Below are 21,396 nucleotides of genomic sequence, written 5' to 3' on the forward strand. Positions count from 1 at the left end.
TATGAGTTTGATCTAAAATTTTTGAATTGTGGAGTGGGGGGGTTCACACATCTTCATGTTGTTCGACCACAAATAAGTTAAGTTAATTTAATCATTAGATTAAGTAGATTGAACATGAAGCAATTAAGTTGTCCCTAAAAATGGGAGATTTGCGTTGATTCAGCTTATTTTAAGTAAGTAGTTACTTCATGTTCACAATTACTTCATGTTGTTCGAACACAAATAAATTAAGTTAACTTAATCATTAGATTAAGTAGTTTGAACATGAAGCAATTAAGTTGTCCTTAAAAAAATGGGAGATTTGCGTTGATTCAGCTTATTTTAAGTAAGTAGTTACAAGTAGTAACAAGCAGCAAAAATCTTTTTTTGTGTACCTCAAGTTTTCTAACAATACATCTAACAGATCTTATTTAAGCCTTAAATCACACATTTGGCTAAAAAAGTCAAGCCACTATTATTTTAGTAGAGAAAAGGTTAATTGCCATGTAAACTGTCAACCAATTTTAGTTCCAATTAAAAGCAACTGAAAGACATGAAAGAGTTGCTTTCTCCACCGAGAGCCACATTACCAACTGAACGAGTCATTCGAGGTCCTAAAACAGTGTCCTCAAGATAAAATGTATGCTAATCAGAGGCCATTAGTAGCAATCAGGGCCTTTCCTCGCACAGGAGCAGATGAATCAACATTTGGGGTGAGAGTCTGAAGTCTGACATGACAGACAAAGACTAGACTGAGATGAGGGGGGCTGGAGCGCGGGGGGGATGAACCAGTCAAGCTCACGGGTTACAGATCAAGAATCAGGAATCATTTGGGTTGCTGTGAATGCCGCTTTTTTTGTCTCTCCTACTTCAACATGGCCGCTGCTGTCTCTTTGATATGAGATTGTAAATGGAATTCAGAACAGAAGAGCAAGCCACTGGAGTGAAATGAGAACAATGCAGGGAGCCAGAGTGCCCATTACCTTCGCAATGGGAGAGGGGCCTTTTTTTTTGGAGCGGTCTCACAGTTTATGCTGGGACCGCTAGCCATATGACACCATTTAGGGAATTTCAGAGCTGGCGTTCACATTGCAACATCAGCTGTGAAAGTCATGCATTCACCACTGAGTTCTTCAAGTCTGCACAGGACTGGTCCTGCCCATCGCTCGCACACATTACGCTCTAATATACCTACCGAAAAAGCCTGAGAAGATGGTGCAATATAAAAGAAATAAAACGCGGAGAAAAAGCCCAGGCACCAAAAATTGCAAAAAAAAAAGCAATCTCAGGAATAGGACAAGGGCCACTGGATATGCTTAGGATCAGTGACGACAAAAAGATAGATGACAGTCAGCCTTGGCATTTCACTCCAGCCGGAATATCCCACTAACAGACCTTGAGATAACGTTCCTTGGAAAAAAAAAAGACGGCAAAATGAGAGGGAGGGTTTAGAAGGAGATGAGGTGGATTTGTAGCAGTCGTTAATGTCATTATTAGCAGGTTTCAGCTGATCCTTTACAACGTATTTTTATATTAGCAATCTTGAAAATGTTTAAGCGGCTTATCTTAATTTTTAAACGAAAAACATTTGTTTGAAATACAAATCTTTAGTAACATTGTGTCTGTCACTGCTGATCAATTTATTGCACTCTTTCTCAGAAGCGTTTACTTAAATACTTTTTATAATGTTTCAAAATAATTTTGTGAAAATAAAAATGTCAAAATATGGTGGAAAAAGCATTTTAAATTAACATAAATGTATGTGAACATAAACTAAAGTATTCTGAATTCCACTTATATATAATGTATAAAACAAGTAATCGTTTAAACTGTGTTACATTATAAATAATGAAACATTTCTTGCTGGTAATCGAGTAGAATCTTGTGGTTTAAAGGATTGTAGCATAAAGTACAAAGATTTAAAATGACAATTGGGGTCAGGAATAAGATTCCTAAATAGATTTGATATGTCATATATAATCATACATCTTCAAATGATTCTTGTTCTAAATATTTCCAGCAAGATTGTCTTTATAATACAAACTACAGTTTACAATGACACAATGTTTTAAAATAAAAACATTTATTTCAAATACAAATCTTTAGTAACATTGTGTTTGTCACTACTCATAAATTTAATGCACTCTTTCTCAGAAGTGTTAATCTCTTTCTTGCCAAAAAAAAGAACTAGGAAGTAATCATCTGAAGCAGAAGTCACATTTTTAACAAAAACTTGGTCTCCAAAATATCAGCTACAATATATAGTATATTATAGTGAGGGGCGGATTTAACCAATAAGCAAGGTAAGCGGCCGCTTAGGGCCCCAGGAAATCTGAGGGTCCCCAAATAAGTTAAATGATACTATAAATTATATATAACATAGTTTTCTATCATATTTTGTATGGTGAGGGTCTAAACATTTTTTTATTTTAACGTAATTATTAAATCTGGGCAAATGTGTCCCCTACCTTCAATCATGGACCAGTGCAGCATTCAAATCAGTAAAGATTTAGTTTTAAAAACGAAATAGTTCATGTAGTATGTTTAGTTGTGAATTCATCTTAAGAAAACGAATCGTTTCAAAAGTTTTACAAGGTGCTTTAAATGTTATTATTATTATTTTGCTTTAAGACAAAATGTAAAAAATTAGATCGAATGATATAAGCAAAAAAAAAAAAAAAAAAAAACAGCAAAAAAAATAAAAATAATAAAAATTTTAATCTGCTTAGTTTTCAAAACTGCAAAAGGTACTGATACAGATCTTTTGGCAGTACCAAATGTCCAGGATAAATAATGAGGAGTAATACATGCATAATAGTTTACTCTTTAATTTTGTTTTTAAAGAATGGACAGATATATATTACAGTTACAATTACTTGAACTACATCCAAACATGTATATTGTCATTCATTCATTTTCTTTTCAGCTTAGTCCCTTTATTAATCAGGGGTCGCCACAGCGAATTGAACCGCCAACTTATTCAACAAATGTTTTACGCAGCAGATGCCCTTTCAGCTGCAAATGTACATTGTCACCTGACCAAAATTATTTAAATTAATTAAAAAGGATAAATAATAATTGAAACATAACATTATTTTATGATTAAAAATGTCGCATAAATAAGTTTTTTGTTTGACATAAAATTGCCTTCCCATTTCACAGATATTATGTGTAAATAGGTCAGGCGAAAAGGGTTTTTTCAAGAAGCAAAAAAGGAAAAAATAAGAATACATTTTTGCCTTTACAGAAGACAGCAACTAAATGTCATTAGGTTTAACAATCTTTTCACAACAACCATCCACATGAGTCAATGGAAAAGTAAAAAGTGCTCCAAATACGAATGAAGTCTTATTTGAATCTTAATCCTTTAATCTACAATATTGTATCCACTTTCTTTCATTAAAACAACAACAATCATCATATTTTGACATTCCTTTTCCTATGTTTAAAATTCTAAAGTAGACACTTGCCTTTATTATGCTCTTTATGCATTAAAAATCACTTTTGTAAATTAAATTTGATTCTGACACCAAAATGCTTTGCCATCTTTGGCTTAAATATGAGTAACAGAGTATGTCAAAAGGAGTAAGAACATAATTTAAAAAAAAGAAAAGAAGAAGAAGAGAAGGAGGGGGTTGGATTGGTAAGCAGATTTTTTTAAATATAACTTTTTCAGACCAACGAGGAGTTAAATAGAAATCAGAGTCTGAGCAAATGGTGCGAGAAGAAAAAAAAGGTTATATTTTCTTCCACGGTTCTTTTGTTTTATACACAAGTGTGATTCTGCATTGGGTTGGAACAATACGGCCCCTAACACCTGAGTGTCAGAGGCGACCATATGCACACTCTTTCTACATCTTTCTCTCTGTTCTTTCTCTCTTCTTTGTCCCTCACCCTTTCTCCCAGACCCGTTGCTCACTGCAGCGTCTCCTCTCTTGCTGCTTGTCCTTTAGATACCTCAAGCGTGAAGCTGGAACAATTACATTTGCAACACAAGGGCTCGCAATCTATTCCTTCAGGTTTCCAAATTAAAACACACTACTGCGCAAAGCACTATTTTGAAACCCTCTCCGTCTACAGTTTCAGCTCCTGACTGCTGTTGGACTGAAAGCAGAACGCACTCTCAATTAGAAGACATCTGTTGCTTTTTAATTGGTGGAGCTCAAAAGTACGAAAGGGATCTTCTGAAGCGGAAAACGGTCTCCAAAATATCAGCTATTGGATAGTATATTATAGAAGTGTGTAAAACATATGAATCTAAAAATAAACAATGAAGTCAGAAACAGTTTCCTGCAATAGATACATTTTAAAAACATGCTTAGAGGTTTCAAAACTGCAAAAGGTCTTTAAACAGGTCTTTGGGGTGTACCAAAAGTCCAGGATAAATAATAAAGTATAAATACATGATATTTAACTAATCTTTAATTATGTTTTCTAAAGAACGGACATATACTATTATACTAATTACAGTTACAAATACTTGAACAACAGCCAAGCATGTATGTTGTCAACTGACCAAAATTATTTAATTACTATTTAAACGATTAAATTAAAACTAAGAATTTAATTATGCAATATTACTTAATAAAAATGCTTAATTCTCCCAGTAAATACATTTCGAATATAGGAGTTGGTCAATAAATTTATTGACTATTTATTTGATAAAAAACATTGTAAATTTTAGTACTGTCCATTTTTACTGGCTTTTTGTATTCAAAAATGTAATGTAATACTATCAATATTACAAATGCTATTGCTGATTGATATTTTGCTGGAAACATCAATATTATATCTTATAAGTGATTGAAAATGCACTACAAAACCCAAAAAGTTCAGGTAACTAAAACCGTTTAAGGAAACCGATTGCAACAAGTTCAAAAACGAATCTTTATGAGTGCTGTGAACTTAATCTATATAAGCTGCAGTAATGAGTACCCAAGTAATTAACTCATTACCTACAACACTGAGTTCAAAACGCTTTTCAAATGAGTAGAATTAACTTTCCGTCAATTTTGAGTTAACTACACTCATTGCATTTTATAAAGTTGACTGTTGGGTTTTACAGTGTGGAAAGAATGGAAAGTTTAAAAGAAGAGAATTCATCCTAAATAAAGAGATAAAAGTAGGGATGTCCAGATCTGATCACGTGATCAGAAATCGGGCCCGATCACGAGGTTTCAGACTCAAACGGAATCGGACGCAAGCACATTACTGGCTTTGCAAACACTGTGGCACTTTTATTTATTTTTTGTTTACATGCCTGCAGGGTATTTTAAGCTGAGGTGCTATTTGTTTTTATATTAGATTTTTTATATTTACTGTTGCACTAAAGTCTAAAAGTGAAGAATTTACTTTATTTACTATGTTCAAGCTACCTCACAGAAGTGCTCTGTTTGTGAACGGAGTTGTTGAATGTTAAAATAAGGTGAATTAAATAAAAAATAAGGAACATCCTAGATCAGGTTCTTCGCTCTCTTTATTATTTTTGTATGTATTATAGAAATATTGGATCAGGTTTTGGTATCAGCAGATACTCAAAATCAACTCGAGGGCAAAAAAAACTGATCGTGACATCCCTTGAAAAAATCTTTTTGTAAGCTCTTCCCAATCACTATTAGCAAACAATTAAGAATTTTAGTGCATTCATACTAAATAAAATATTCATTATTAGGCATGGTATATGTTTAACGGTATGATAACCTTGGATAAAAATATCACGGTTTCACGGTATAATGAAGTAAGTACTTTTGAATGTCTGGGTAAAAAACCCCTAAAACAATTTATTTTATTTTAGGAAACATTTATAATATTTTGGAACAGTAAACATGCCAGCCTAAATAATTAAAATAGATCATTTACTTTTGCTGTCTTCATTAGTTTCGAAAGCACAGATTTCTTTACAATACACAAAAAACCCTTAAATATACCTTAGGAACAGTATAAAAACCCTGACTTTTCCAAACCATGGTAAATGCCTATTCATTATTTTAAATAGCAGCCTACTTTAACAATTAATTTTATTAATTTAGACTGAGTTAAAGGATATTTCAACTATATCTGCCAATAAATGTTTAGAAATTGGTTGCTTGGTAGCATCGAAAGGTTTGAACCCCTCTGTAACTTAGCTGATAACTTTATTTCAAGTCAACTTCAATACACAAAAAGAAGTGTGGTTCATTATCTGAGTCCAGCAGTCTGTTTCAGGGGCCTGCTATTTCAGCCATCAAATTGGAGAATTAATGATGTGGATAATCGTCTCTTATTTTTGAAATCTAAATTTGTGGCTGTGGAGATGAGGCAGTGGGGATTAATAACTCGGCTGAGTGACTAAAACAGCGTTGAACCATTGCATCTGCTCAAGTAGCAAGCGGCTTTCTTCTGCTAGAGACAGACAGACTCGATAGTGACAAAAGATGAGAACGTAGCCGAGGGGCGGCCGGTGTCCTTTAGTGTCTCCCAGCGCGCAGTGTTTCCATTTCTTCAGCAGTGCCGTGAAGGTGCGTTTGACGGATCAGGGGCAGGTGGAGGCTCTGCGCTAGTGTTACAGCTTCATGTGCCTGCGTGTCATTAAGCGTGTGGGAGTCTACATGGCCGAGCAATCAAAGGCAACCCCGCTTCACCATAATATCCTGCACGCTTTTTCCTCTCTCCCACTTCGCCTGTCTCACTCCATCCCACACTTGTTTAAACAGCTCATCACATCGAGAGACTTCCCAGATGTATCGGAGGAGAAACGGTTAACCAGTTGTAGACTGAAAGAGCTCTGTAACGATTTATCAGCTGGAAGGTTCAACACATTGGTGCGTTTAAAAGCACAAAGAAACACTCCATGATGCATCGCCACTGTCCGGGTGAGAGTCGAAAACAGTGTAGGGGACATTTTAAGGCCTTTTTCCACACTATGAGATTCAGCTTTCCAAGCCGCAAGGGGCCGGGATGACATTCTTCTGCATCTGCATTTCAGAGGTGTGAGCTAATTGACTTCAAAGCAATGGCATGGCAATAAATTGAAGAGTACGTATTAAAAAAGGGTCTGGCCACCTGCTTTGGGTTGCCCTGTCTATGACCACTTCACCTCACGAGCCGTAACGATTCTGTCCCCCCCACCGCCCGCTCCTTTAAACCCACTGATACTTTCATTATTTGAAAGATCTCAAATTCGCTTTGATGAAACCAAAGGTTGATGTTCAGGTCTGTTGGTGATTCATATGGGGAGAAGTACAGAGGAAACCAGTGGGTATGTGGCAGAATCAAACCAATAATGTCTAACTAGTGAGACGATACATGGACGAGTGGAAATGGCAGAGGGAAATAAAAGTCTGAGGTCTCTAGTCAAATGCTTATATTTGTGATTCAAACATAATATAATCCATGCTGTAATCTCAAATAGAAGGACTTAATCTCACATTTGTTAACAAGTTTAGTGAAAGGTTTAATTGGAAAAAAATTTAAGTAGCTTCCACTTAATCTCAAACAAGAATGTCTGAGCATAGCATGATCAATGTCACAAATGGGACCTTGGACCACAAAAGGTCACCACTTACGTTTTTTGGCAATATCCAAAAATGCATTGAATGGATCAGAAATATAGTGTTTTAATGCCAAAAATCACTGTGATTTTAAATAAAGATTCAGTTCCAGATATTTAGTAAATGTTCTACTGTAATTGTATCAAAACCGTTTAGTAATTAGTAATATGCATGGTTAAGAACTTAATGTGCAAAACTTTCAAGGTGATTTTACTCAATATTTAGATTTTTCTGAACGCTAAGATTCTAGATTTTCAAATGTTGTATCTCAGCCACACATTGTCCTATCAAAACAAGCCACACATTAATGTAAAAGTCTAATCTAATGTGTTTAAAATCGATAAAAAAAATGTTATTGTCAAGGGTTAATATGCCTAAAAAGCCCCATGAAATAGTTCTGATGCATGAATATTTGTTATTTCAATTTTCTTCTTAATGTTTCTTGTAATAAAAGGTTCACACTTTGGGAGTTTTCTTATTTTTATTGACTATGCTTCAATGACAATGTAATAATAATGGAACTGTTTTGTCTAGATGACAATGTTGTTAAAATGATCCCCGTTCAGATGGACATGCAGATAACAGACTAAAAACACTGTATTATGCATTTCAGACAAGCTTTTGGCAATGTCACTTGGTGAAATCATATTGTGCATCTGCTAACATGGCAAGTTCTCGCACATGTTTAATGACTAAACACATCACACACATGTTTGCCTACACTGTTTTTACAAGACTACATTTCTTCAGTTTACACTAAGATGTCTGCAGTATCTTTTAAAAAAACATAGAAAATAGTTTGAAAAAGTTTGTATTTGCAGGCCTCAAAATGTCTTGGTCATGTAAATAAATGTCTAAACTTTTACGTGCTTTAAAATATTGTAAATGAAAACACGCCACTGAAGTGGATTTTGGATGCCAGATTTTCTTTTAAAGCAAAGTCTAAACAAGTTACGGTTCACCCAATTTTTGTCACCACTGTACTTGAATTGTCACACACAATGTAGTAGCCTTTTATTAGTAGATTAGTAGACTTTTGGAGATTTAGTGTTGCCACCTTTATATTTGCTTTTGTTGTTCCAAAACTATACAACATGCTTTCTTCTGTGAAAAATAAAAGATGATATTTTGAGAAATGTCTAAAAACATATTCATTTAGTAACATATTTAAAAGCATCTTCTTTTTCTTTCCACAGAAGAAATTAAGTCTTGGAACAACATTGCTTTATCGAATATCCTTTATCCACTAGCGGAAATCAAGGACTGGGAGAAATTATTTTGATACACTACACTGTAAGAATTGCTAAGACTCTTCAACTCTATGACAACTGTCACAACACAATGAGTCAGACTTACCCTAGAGATGGACTAATGGCCACGGACCACACTCTGTCATACGTGGGGATTGTATGTAGGCACTGTCCAAAACGATCTGGAGTAAGAGCCCAAATCTAAAATGAAATCACAAACAAAAAAAGGATACATTAAATTTATTCAAAGTAACAGGTCATCACTGGTCAGCCAGTTGAAAAAAAAATGTATTGCTTCTCCAGAAAGTATGAGTTCCTCATGTCTTTCTAACATGTTTCTCAAATAAGTGTGTAGAATGGCTAGGATAACAGGATGCTAGTATGACATCATACCAAGCTGAACAGCCAAGCAGTAGCACAGGGTCACTTTAGGTAGCAGCTTCAATGCATCATTCAGTTAGATTTAAACTGATTAGGTCAAGTCCAAATTGGCAGATTTATTTTCTTCTACTACAAACAAACTGTTTCATTCATTTATTTTCCTTCAACTTAGTCTCTATTTCAGAGGTCGCCACTGCGGAATGTACTGCCAACTATTCTGGCATATGTTTATGCAGAAGATGCCTTTCCAGCCACAACCCAGTACTGGGAAACACCCATTTACACACATACATTCATACACTATGGCCAATTTTAGTTTACTCAATTCACCTATAGCTCATGTCTTTGGATTGTGGGAGAACCGGAGCACCCAGAGGAATCCCACGCAAACACGGGGAGAACATGCAAACTCCACACAGAAATTACACTGACCCAGCCGGGAATCGAATCAGCGACCTTCTTGCTGTGAGGCGACAGTGCTAACCACTGAGCCACAATGCTGCTACGAACTGTTTCCTTTACCTAAATGAATATCTATCCTTATACTACAGGGCTGATTAGCTGATAAAAATTCTAAGGTGTGCAATCATTTTTAGGGAAACACATAGCTAAGGTGGTGGAAGGTCTTGAATACATTACAGTTAAATATGACTACGCTGCATGACAGAAGTTTTTTCACAGCCTAAAACAGTCAAAAATGAAATAAAAACAAAACAATGATGAAGATGAGAAGCAGAAGAAGGAAATATTTGAGGATGAAAAAAATCTTTAGGTATGATAACCCTAGTTTAAGCAGAATAATTGACTCAGGCCCATTGAATTATTCAAGAAAAAAAATGCAGAAACTATAACGTCAATTTACTAATACTGTACTTACAGTATTTATTAATAGTTCAACAGTCCATTGTTAATTATTCCTTATGTAAGGTACATATAACCTTTAGGATTCTCTGAATGGCAAAAAAAGAAGCCAATGCAAAATATTACCACAGACACCATGTTTAATTAAATGAAAGCATATGCAAAAAACACAACCTCACCTTGGCGCTCTTGTCTCTGGAGCCACTGACTATCACAGCGCCTTTACAGTCAATGCAGTTCACCTCCTGATTGTGGCCATTAAACACCACAGAGTAATCACTTCCTCTGTCATGAACAATTATTTTACCATCTCTGAAAAATTAGACAACAGAATGATGATTAGTAGGAGAAACACCACATTCTTTTTGTTTAATTATGAAATAGCAATTAAACTCAAATGAAATATAAAACAAAAGAAAGGTACTATGATTTTTGCTGATGCAGAATGTGCAAATGGAATAGCATGAATTTAGTAAAAAAAGTCATGAAATTAGCTGTATCACCTTGACATTACAGAATTTGGTGGCCTAAAATGCCACATGAACTAGTGTATGTAGATTTTAAACCACAATAAACTGTTTAAATGCAAAATCTGCATGCGTGTCTGTTTGAAATAACATCGATGTTTGATTTACTTTACACATATGTAGCATGTCTGACAGCATTTCTTTACAAGTACATGGACACATCATCTCCAGATCTGCTCTGACAGTAACGTCATGAGTATTTTGTCATTTTATGTCATAAACACCATTGTACACACAGAAAGTTGTGCACCTTCATGACAGTCCATCAAAATAAAAGTTTGCAAAATAATCCAGAAAATTTATTGGAAATAATTATGCTGAGTTTTGGGAGAAAAAATGCACAGGGCCCTTAAAAGTTATGCATTAGGTGTTTTTATTTAACAACAAACTATTCCAAACCCTCAAACCACAAAGTGAGGACAAAGTGCATGGCTGAGCTATTGTAGTTAATCTTTCACACTGTTTAAATGTAGGTAATACCTAGTGGCACAATAACAAATAAACCAGCAAAACTGGCACATTCCTGTTTCCTCTCTCAACAGAAGGATACTAGTGGCTGCTAGATGCAGAAATAGATAACACTCTAAAGCATTTTAAAGGGTTTGAACATAAAACTAAACCTGTTTTCATTATTAGACACTAGTAATGAAATGATGCCGGTTCATTCCACTGTGGCGACCCCTGATAAATAAGGGTCTAAGCCAAAGGAAAATGAATGAATGAAAGATGAAATTACATTTAAATTTATTTTTTAAAATGTAATTAATTATTATAATTGTATTAATAATTCATTTATTCATTTTCTTTTCAGCTTAGTCTCTTTATTAATTAGGGGTTGCCACAGCGGAATGAACCACCAACTTATCCAGCATAAGTTTTACTCAGCGGATGCCCTTCCAGCCACAACCCAACACTGGGAAACACCCATTCACACACATACACTACGGCCAATTTAGCCTTCCCAATTCACCTATAGCGCATGTCTTTGGACTGTGGGGGAAACAGGAGCACCCAGAGGAACCCACGCGAACGCGGGGAGAACATTACCATTGTATTAATTAATTCATTTATTTATTTAGACATGAAACTAAAATGTTTTTAATTATCACACACTGCTAATGAAAATAAAACAAATTTTTCATGTTAAAAAAGCATTTATTTATTATAATTTTAGTTTTTTTATCAGCACTGTAATTCATTCATTCAATCAAAATCTTTTTATTTATCCAAAATCAAACAAAAAAAAGTGCTCAGGGGTAGCTTAAATAAACTGTCAGTGCTCTTTGGCTAAGGGATTCATCAGAAAAAACAACAACAATCACCCAAGGCACTCACAAAATGTGGACAAATATAAAATTTTTTAATTTTTATTTTTTCCACATTTTTCAAGTGCCTTGGACTGATTTTTGCTGTTTATTTATTGATTTATTTATTATGGTTACCCTGATAAAGGCAAGTTTTGCTGAAATGCGTAGGTGCAATAGTGCTGATTTTTTCTTTTTTCAAATAATAGCCATGTTAATAAAGGCTTTTAATTTTTCACTTACTTTTCGAGTGCCTTATGATTTGGTCATTTATCTAGTTATTTATTTTTTCATTTAATAATTAAGGCAGCAACCATGTGTGCAAATCTGATCATACTTGCTGACTTATATAAAATATATAAATACATTTTTTAGACAATCAGATTGAAGCAAATCATTATAACTATCTGAAAGTAGTGATCGTTTACCCTCCTGCACTGATCAGGTGTGTGTCTGTTAGAGTGAATCTGCAGACGTCCTCTTGGTGTCCCGAGAACAGGGCGACTCGGCTGTTCTGCAACTTTCCCCCGTCCGCTCTCAGATGGTACGCGCTGATGTTTGCAGCCTGGGAGAGATACAGCACATCACAGTCCAGCTGTATCCACGGCAACAAGCTGTGGGCGAACAATCAAGGAATGGAAATTACTCCTACGCATGTTTTTTCTGTAGTTCAATCTGTATCTTGGGGCTTAAGGTGACGAGGAGGCTAATAAAAAAACACAATAATGTCTTGTCCATATTGGCAAGGTCAACTACACACCCTAAGTCAGAGGATAAACTTCTGAAAAAAATATGTATTTTGGGGCTGGACGATGAAAGTATGACATCTTCCAGCTTACTTTCGAATTCCCTTTTCCCTTCTCTCTTTCACAGTACGGGGTGGGACAAAGTGTAGCCATTTTGTTTAAACTATTGTATTTCGGCATCAGCATATGGCTGGTTATTTCATATATGATTTATATTATCTAAGCACAGTTTTGGTGCAGTCGAAGTAAAAAAGTGTGATGATGAAAACATAAGAAATAAGAACTCACTTAATTTTCCATTTTAAAAGGATTTCCTTACGACAAACTCCATGGGTCCAGTTGTGGGACACCCTGACTCTATCCTTAAGAGGAACTGAATGACACCTGAAACAAAAATGAAGAATAGTCAGAGGATTCATTGTAGGTCTCATTTGAGTTTATTTTTGATTATTTGCAAGATTAAGCCAGAATTGCTGTCTTTAGGCTGGGCTTTAAAGGGCACCTATGATGAAAATGAGGTATCAACTATATTATATCAAAGGTGAGATAAACACAATAAGTCTCTTTTTTTTATTTCCTGACGTTAAAATAAATAATAACGTCAAATAAAATTGATGTTAAAATAGGATCCAAATCCATCCCATTTCGAGGCCCACCGCAACGTCACGTAGGAGTTTTTTCACTGAACTGATTGACAGCCACGTATTAACATGTCTCCGTAATAACGCCTATAATCATCACATCAACAAGACAGGACGTGCGCAAAGCAACTTGGATTAAAAGACCTGTTCAGCTCTCTGTGATCATCAATCGTCATAAAATGTGATCAAGAATGAATTTTACAAGTATAAAACGTTTTTAAAACAGTGTACCTGTATGTTTGTAATGACTACAGTAAAATCACTACGTAATTCATCACCACATCTGTATAGTGTCAGTACAATTATAAAAGAAGATGCTTTAACCCCGATTCATGGTCGATAAATCAGGTTTATTTTGTAACTTGCAGACATGTCTTGTGCAGACATTCTAACAACATTGCTTGTGGCTGATCATTGCAGAAAGACTTGAATTAACTCCACAACAAATATATCAAATACCAGTTGGGAAAGTTCTTACTATAGTAAGGGAAGTCTGCTTCATTCTTGTCTGTCACTGTGAAGGTTATCTACGTAAAGGCTACGGCTCTGACATGCAAGTGGGAATGGTAGGTAGGGAGAACCAGCTCAATTGCATTAAAGGTACAGGTGACAAAAACAGCTACAGTGTCATAACAGCTCAAAATTCCCAGATTTAAAAAAGGTGTAATAAATAATCTGATGGGTATTTTGAGATGAACTTTACAGACACATTCTAGAGACACAAAAGACTTATCTTAAATCTTGAAAAGGGGTAAAATAGGTGCCCTTTTTTTAGAACTTTCCTTCCAGCAGGCAATTGCAAAATTACTAAACCAATTGTTGAAACGCAAATGGAGAAATTAGCTTTCAATCCATTTATTTGGGTGTCATGAGTAATAACAGTGCAGTAATTTGGGCTGGTAGAACTTTTTTGAAGAGAAGGGTTTTTATCACTTAATACACCTATAATGCTTTTCCCCAAAGAATTGTCAGGAAAATTATGATTACATAACCTTCAAAAAATATAAACAAATTCAGGCACTCAAGCTACATTTATTTTAAAATTTTATATTGATGTTCAGTGGGGCTTCTGTAAAGTCAAAGGCAAACATGTGAGTCTTTTGTTAGTTTTGGAGTAAATCTGTGAGTAATGGCTAAATGAAGTTCAAATAAGTAGATATTTTTTCATGACTTCCAAATATTTCTTATTAATAAGTCATTTATTTATACAATTATATATTTTTAAGTATATAACATTTTTTAAAACACATTTTTATTGTAATCATACAACCTTTTAAGTTAATAAAATGTACCCCCCATACCCCCCGCGAAAGGCTTGGGTTATATTATATTACGTTACATTTTAAGTCACAAATATGAGGACTTACTCACACCTTTGTTAACAAAACTAATATTTTAGCATATTCATGTAAACAATTACATAAAAAAATACGTGCAGAATTAGATCAAAACAAAAATGGGTTTTGTGCTTCTAATGCTTTTAAATGTCATCAACAAAGTTCGTATTTATAGAAAGTGACAAACATCTAACTATAAACTTGTTTATCTTTTCATAATTACTACTTAATCAATTCATTGTCTTGACGCCTTTCACAAACATGCTGCAGTGTAAACAAAACCCACATGACCATCAGCGTAAGACCCGAGCTGAATCACAACATACGCAGCTTTTGTTACGTCACAGCTGCGAATGACCGTCACCTTACGTAATTTACGTACTTCTGTTTTTTTCTATTCGTAGGCCGAAAACTATTAGCTAGCAACAGAGCTACAGTATCTCAAAATCCTTACAGATCTATTCCTTGTCGTGTCAGGCCAGTATTGATCATGTCTTTAGCTATTCTCCTCCAAACAGCGTCTCTGGAGATGAAATGGTAGCTTCTCCTGCATGTCTGGGAGAAGCGGCAGAGCGATCTTGGATCCAAGTAGGAGAGGACGAGGAAGAGCACATCCTCGGGTAACTGAAACACAAACATTGCGCCTCCTGCTCCAGTTCAGCACCTCTTCTCTTTTCTTTGTCACGTTGCGTCTGCCTCCAATGATATGAAGGGTTTTACTGAGAGGACATTTGCCGGTTTGACGCAGGAACACGCAGAAGCCCATGGTTTTGTCAAAGCATGTAGACACAGTAAGCGAAGGAAGCCATCACAACAAGCAGAGTCACGTGACCCACGCCGTGCGTAAAGCGGTATATACAGCATGTGCTAAAATCCAGCCTATTTTCTGTGATATCTTCATTCAAGCTTCTGCTGTTTTTTTTTAAATTCTTTTCTGTATGAAATTCACAACATATTGAAACAAGTATTATTTAACTAAAATTAGCATATTAACATGCTTAGTAATATATTATGAAAAAAGAAGGGAAGGGAAAAAAATAATAAGCTAATTAAAAATTCCAAATATTTGGAGATGTATTGCGGTAACTGTAATTATTTTTTAATATTTTGTAGTGTTTAATTGTTAACTAAATAAGCACGTAGAACTTCCCCAATTTGTAGTAAAAGATACAAACTTGTTTTGTAAAAATGCAATTGTTAAATAATCATCAAATAAACACTTTTAAAATAAAAAAGAATCATATCAAAATATAATTGTATAAAATATAAATGCAGATAAGTTATAAACCTTTTATCAATAAATTGCATCTGCAAAAATGCTATGGAAATGCTTTTGTATCAAACAAATAGCTGTGATGACAGCATCTGTTCATATAAATGTTAATTAAATTAAATTCATTCATTTTCTTTTCAGCTTAGTCCATTTATTAATCTAGGGTCGCCAAAGCAAACTTATCCAGCATATGTTTTACACAACCGATGCCCTTCCAGGTGCAACCTATTACTGGGAAACACCCGTACATGCTCATTTAACAACCACACACACACACAGTGATGTACTCTGAAATACACGCAAGAACACTGAAAAAAAATTATTCAAAGATGATTCCTTGAATTTACTTTTTTTTTTTTACGTTAAGTGGTTGTAAACAATTTATTTGTGTTGAATTTAAACAAACAAATTAAGTTGAACATTGCTCAATTTAATTTGTTTGTTTAAATTCAGCACAAATAAATTGTTTGCAACAGTTTTGCATGCAACACTTTTTTCAGTGAAGGAATAGCTAGAAAGAGTGAGTGAATGAAATGAAAGTTTGCTCCAGAGTTGGATCAAATATAGGCTAAATTATACTGTACATAAGAGGCCAACAGAGATGTATTTAGAGTTGTACTTTGTGGTGTTAATGTATATGAAAACTAATATCAAACTCTGCATTCACAGATTTTGAAGTTTATTGGTGGCCTATTACTCCAGAAAAAGCTGCAGGGTGATATGACATGACGATTCATAAACATGCTTTAGACACTTAGGCCCCATTTACACTGTCAGGTCTTGATGCCCAATTCCAATTTGTTGCCTATATCAGATTTTTTTTGTCTGTCCGTTTATGCTTTCTTTTAATTGTGATCCATGTCTAATTAATGTGTTTACACATGCCATACAATTTACGACGTCGTGCATGCGGAAAGGTGGGTTCTAACATCTGCACCACATTAGCCACGATGGAAGAAATTGTCTTGTTTTTAACTAAATGATTTTGAGGCGGTGGACCGTCATCGCAGCTTGCGCCTATAGTTTATATATGGTGTCTTCCACCATTTAGAGGAGTTTGTTGGTACCAGAGAGATCTCAGATCTGGTGGGAGCAAATTGTGGTAACTGACACTTTCTTCCTCCATGTTTCCTCTGTTGTTGTTGTTTACCGCGTCGGTGTCTCCACACGCTCTTCCTTCTATGCCATTAAACTGCCGAGAAGTTCAATGTCGCAAGTTTAATGACGTACAAAATGGAATGCCTCAATAAATCCAGTCGCATTGTCACATTTACGATTTATATCTGATTTATTTCCACATATAAAGGAGAACATAGAACAGATCCGATCTGTGTCACATATAAGCAAAAAAGTTGGAATTGGGTCACATTTAATTGGCAGTGTAAATGGGGCCTTATACTCAGCAGTACATGTGTTAGTTGCCTCATTGCAAACATTCTTGGCAAATTTCACAATATACATGTTAAAGTAATAAAAGATACATATGGGTGTTCTCACACTAGGCACGGTTGTCTTGAACCGAGCTCAGGCGCGATTGTCCCTCCTTCCCTTTCCCCCGCCTGCACTCACACTGTTATTTTACCTTCCGAGCCGGAGCATGCTTACGTCATCAATGATGTAACTGTTTAGTTTAACAGAAAGAGAATCGCTCCTGCTCAGTACATTGCTTTAGTTGTATTGTTTTGCATTATTTTTAGTAGTTTGGGATGCAGTGACACCACTTTTGACACTCATAAATGTTCACGTAAGTCATTATTATGGACATATTAATTAGGGAGTTTGCTGAAAGTGGCAGCTGATGTGCAGCAAGGGATTGTATCTTTAATAAACTATGACAGTTTGTATTCATTTAAAAGTAAGAATGATGAATAAATCCATATGAAACAGTACCTTAATATTGATGTTGCGTCTTTAGTTTCAGGCTCAGGCATGCTTTGAACTCACACTATAAGCGTACTACGCCAAAGCCCAAACTGGCACACCTCTTCCAATCAGGCCAGGGCTGGCCAACTGAACCATGCCTGAGTCTGATTCGGAGCACTCACACTTGTCTAACGAATCTAGAAGTTTGAGTCAAACATGCCTGGGCAACAATAAGTACACCCTTACACCTCTTTAGCTTGAGCTGTGACGAGATAAGATGCTTTACAATGCCTGCTCATTTTCATAATAAGAACCATACATGTATAATAAGTAATACAAGCTAAAATAAACTCAAAAATAAGGGGGAAAATTATCATTGTTGTAATCTCATTAAAAAACTTTGGGGCCAATCAAATGCTTCCTGGGGCATGTATATTAATGATGATCTGTGCATCAGTGTTTTGTTCTCATTGGCCTTTTTACCAAGATTTTACACTCATGGAATTTACATGGGAATGAGGAAACAATGTTTAAGGCTCATGGTATGTTGTTTTCATGTACTGAACACTTATTATTCATATGTTCCTGGGTATATCCAGATTTTCATTCTATGGCATCTTTAAGCCATTAGCAGTAAAAAGTTCTCCTTGGCATGTTAATAATAGAAATGTGCAAAACAAACACTTTTTGAATCAATTAATGATCTCATGATGACTTCATAAAATCAAGTTTGTCGTTATAAGAGTATAAACCTCTTAATAAGTTGCTTGAAAGTCAATCAAAAGTAATAAAACCGTGTTAACAATGGCAACCAAAAATGGCTTTTTAAATTGTCTGAGGCATCCCAGTTTAAATCCGTACTTTAATACAGGACTGATTTGAATGCAATCTCATAGATTTCTGAAACTACTTATCGGTTCAACTCAAAGATTCATTTCACAGTCCAGACGCAGAATTTAGGTTTGTTATTATTCGTCTTCGCCTCTCATCTTTTGAGGCTCTATAGACGTTATTTCTCTGAAGACATGCTCAGTTGCTTGTGGAATGTAATTTTGTTCTTTTCTTCTCTCGGCCTGTCCTCCAATCACTCAGCTTGTCCACCCCTCACTCTATGGCACATTCAATTGCCTTGAAGTTTTTTCATCTTCCTCCTCTTCTTTTTGTATGGTGAGTGTCTTGTAATTGACAGAGGACCCCATCTCATGTAAGCATTCACCGCTTGTCATTCAACAACATGTTTTTTATATTAGTGCCACAATAGGGCTATTTGATCCTAGGTTATGGTGTGTGATTGTCAGTAATGCGACTACTTGGTGGCTGCTTTTGTTTGAACCAAAGTGGTGGCCTGACCTCAGTCCATTCAGTGACCAAGTTACTCAGACCTCTGTATCCTTTTACTTTCCCCTATCTCCTTTACTGAGGCCGGTTTAGTTCAATGCACTGTCACAGATATTACCTCTTTAACAGCCACATCCTCTCACTCTCTCTGTCGGTATTTAAATTGTGCTTTACAAACTTAATTCCTCACTTTTTAGCTTCACCAACAGTTAATCTCTTTCACAACAATAGCTGTTTGTCACAAACCCTTACAATGTATCACAAGATGACACTGTTGACAGTTAGAAACAAGTGAATTGTTAAGCAGTTTGAAGCAAAGAGAAAGAAATGGAAATGAAGTAAATGCCAGTTGTTGTTTTTTTATTTATTTGTGTATCTTGCTTTGTTCAATATACGTTGTAAAACTTTTCTTGATTTTTTTTGCACTAATGCTTTAATTATTTGGTTAAAAATCCTGTAAAATATTCAAACTCTGAATTATTTTTGCAATTGAAATATATGTTACTGAGATGGCAAAGCTAAATTTCAGCAGAAATTACTCTAGTCTTTATTGCCACATGATTTTTCATAAATCATTCTAGTATACAGTGCATCCGGAAAGTATACATAGCGCTTCACTTTTTCCAAAATTTTTTATGTTATAGCCTTATTCTAAAATGGATTAAATTAATTTATTTCCTCAAAATTCTACACACAATACCCCATAATGACAATGTGATTTTTTTTTTTGAAATTGTTGCAAATTTATACAAAATAAAAAACCTGAAAAATCACATGTACATAAGTATTCACAGGCTTTGCGGTGAAGCTCTAAATTGAGCTCAGGTACATTCTGTTTCCACTGATCATTCTTGAGATGTTTCAGCAGCTTAATTGGAGTTCACCTGTGGTAAATTCAGTTGATTAGACATGATTTGAAAAGGCATACACCCGTCTATAAAAGGTCCCAGGGTTGACAGTGCATGTCAAAGCACAAACCAAGCATGAAGACAAAGGAATTGTCTGTAGACCTCCAAGTCAGGATTGTCTTGAGGCACAAGGCTGGGGAAGGTCACAAAAAAAAAATCTGCTGCTCTGAAAGTTCCAATGAGCACTGTGGCCTCCATCATCTGTAAGTGGAAGATGTTTGGAACCACCAGGACTCTTCTAAGTTGAGTGGTCAGGGGAGAAGGGCCTTAGTCAGGGAGGGGATCAAGAACCCAATGGTCACTCTGTCTGAGCTCCAGCGTTCTTCTGTGGAGAAAGAAGGACCTTACAGGAGGACAACCATCTACAACCAGGCGTTACGTTTGGAGAAAACCAGGCACCGCTCATCACCAGGCTAATACCATCCCTACAGTGAAGCATGGTGGTGGCAGCATCATGCTGTGGGGATCTTTTTCAGCAGCAGGAACTGGAAGACTAGTCAGGATAGAGGGAAAGATGAATGCAGCAATGTACAGAGACATCCTGAATGAAAACCTGCTTTAGAGTGCTCTTGACCTCAGACTGGGGAGACGGTTCATCTTCCAGCAGAACAATGACCCAAAGCACACCACCAAAATATCAATGAAGTGGCTTCACAACAACTAGGCGAATGTTCTTGAGTGGCCCAGCCAGAGCCCAGACCCAAATCCTATTGAGCATTTATGGAGAGATCTGAAAATGGCTGTACACTGTCACTTCCCATCCAACCTGATAGAGCTTGAGTGGTACTACAAAGAGGAATGGGAAAAAATTCCTAAAGACAGGTGTGCCAAGTTTGTGGCATCATATTCAAAATGACTTTAGGCTGTAATTGCTGTCAAAGGTGCATCAACAAAGTATTGAGCAAAGGCTGTAAATACTTATGTAAATAAATGTGGAAAAAGTGAAGTGCTATCAATACTTTCCGGATTCACTGTAATTTGGGTGATTTAAACATATTGACTTAATGTTGAAAACAGCTTAACATTTTGGGGTAATTTTTTATTTAATGGTATAAATTAAAAGTTTACAAAATAACATTTGTTTAAAATAGAATACTTTGTAACATAGGGGCAGCACGGTGGCACAGTGGGTAGCACAGTCACCTCAGAGCAAGAAGGTCGCTGATTCGAGCCTCGGCTGGATCAGTTGGCGTTTCTGCGTGGAGTTTGCATGTTCTCCCTGTGTTGGCGTGGGTTTCCTCCGGGTGCTCCAGTTTCCCCCACAGTCCAAAGACATGCGGTACAGGTGAATTTGGTAAGCTAAAACTGTCCGTAGTGTATGTGTGTGAATGAGTGTGTATGGATGTTTCCAAGTGATGGGTTGCAGCTTTTTTGTTTTGTTTTGCATAAAACTTATGCTGGATAAGTTGGCGGTTCATTCTGCTGTGGCGACTCCAGATTAATGAAGGGAAGAAGAAAA

The 21,396-nt window shown here is 35.8% G+C and overlaps 1 protein-coding gene across 1 annotated transcript in view; it reads right to left on the reverse strand.

Annotated features, from left to right (window-relative positions):
- fbxw4 (F-box and WD repeat domain containing 4) overlaps positions 1 to 15,377 on the reverse strand; it is a 50,762-nt gene extending 35,385 nt beyond the window's left edge. Inside the window, exons 1-5 of the mRNA XM_056471350.1 lie at positions 15,010 to 15,377; positions 12,866 to 12,961; positions 12,260 to 12,445; positions 10,180 to 10,312; positions 8,865 to 8,959 (exon numbers count right to left, since the gene is read on the reverse strand). Coding sequence (XP_056327325.1) covers positions 8,865 to 8,959; positions 10,180 to 10,312; positions 12,260 to 12,445; positions 12,866 to 12,961; positions 15,010 to 15,194 — 695 coding nt within the window. The 5' untranslated portion in view covers positions 15,195 to 15,377. The remainder of the gene's footprint in view (positions 1 to 8,864; positions 8,960 to 10,179; positions 10,313 to 12,259; positions 12,446 to 12,865; positions 12,962 to 15,009) is intronic.
- Between the last annotated feature and the right edge of the window lie 6,019 nt (positions 15,378 to 21,396).

Source organism: Danio aesculapii, chromosome 13 (assembly GCF_903798145.1).
Source record: "Danio aesculapii chromosome 13, fDanAes4.1, whole genome shotgun sequence".
In the NCBI taxonomy this organism is placed as follows: Eukaryota; Metazoa; Chordata; class Actinopteri; order Cypriniformes; family Danionidae; genus Danio; species Danio aesculapii.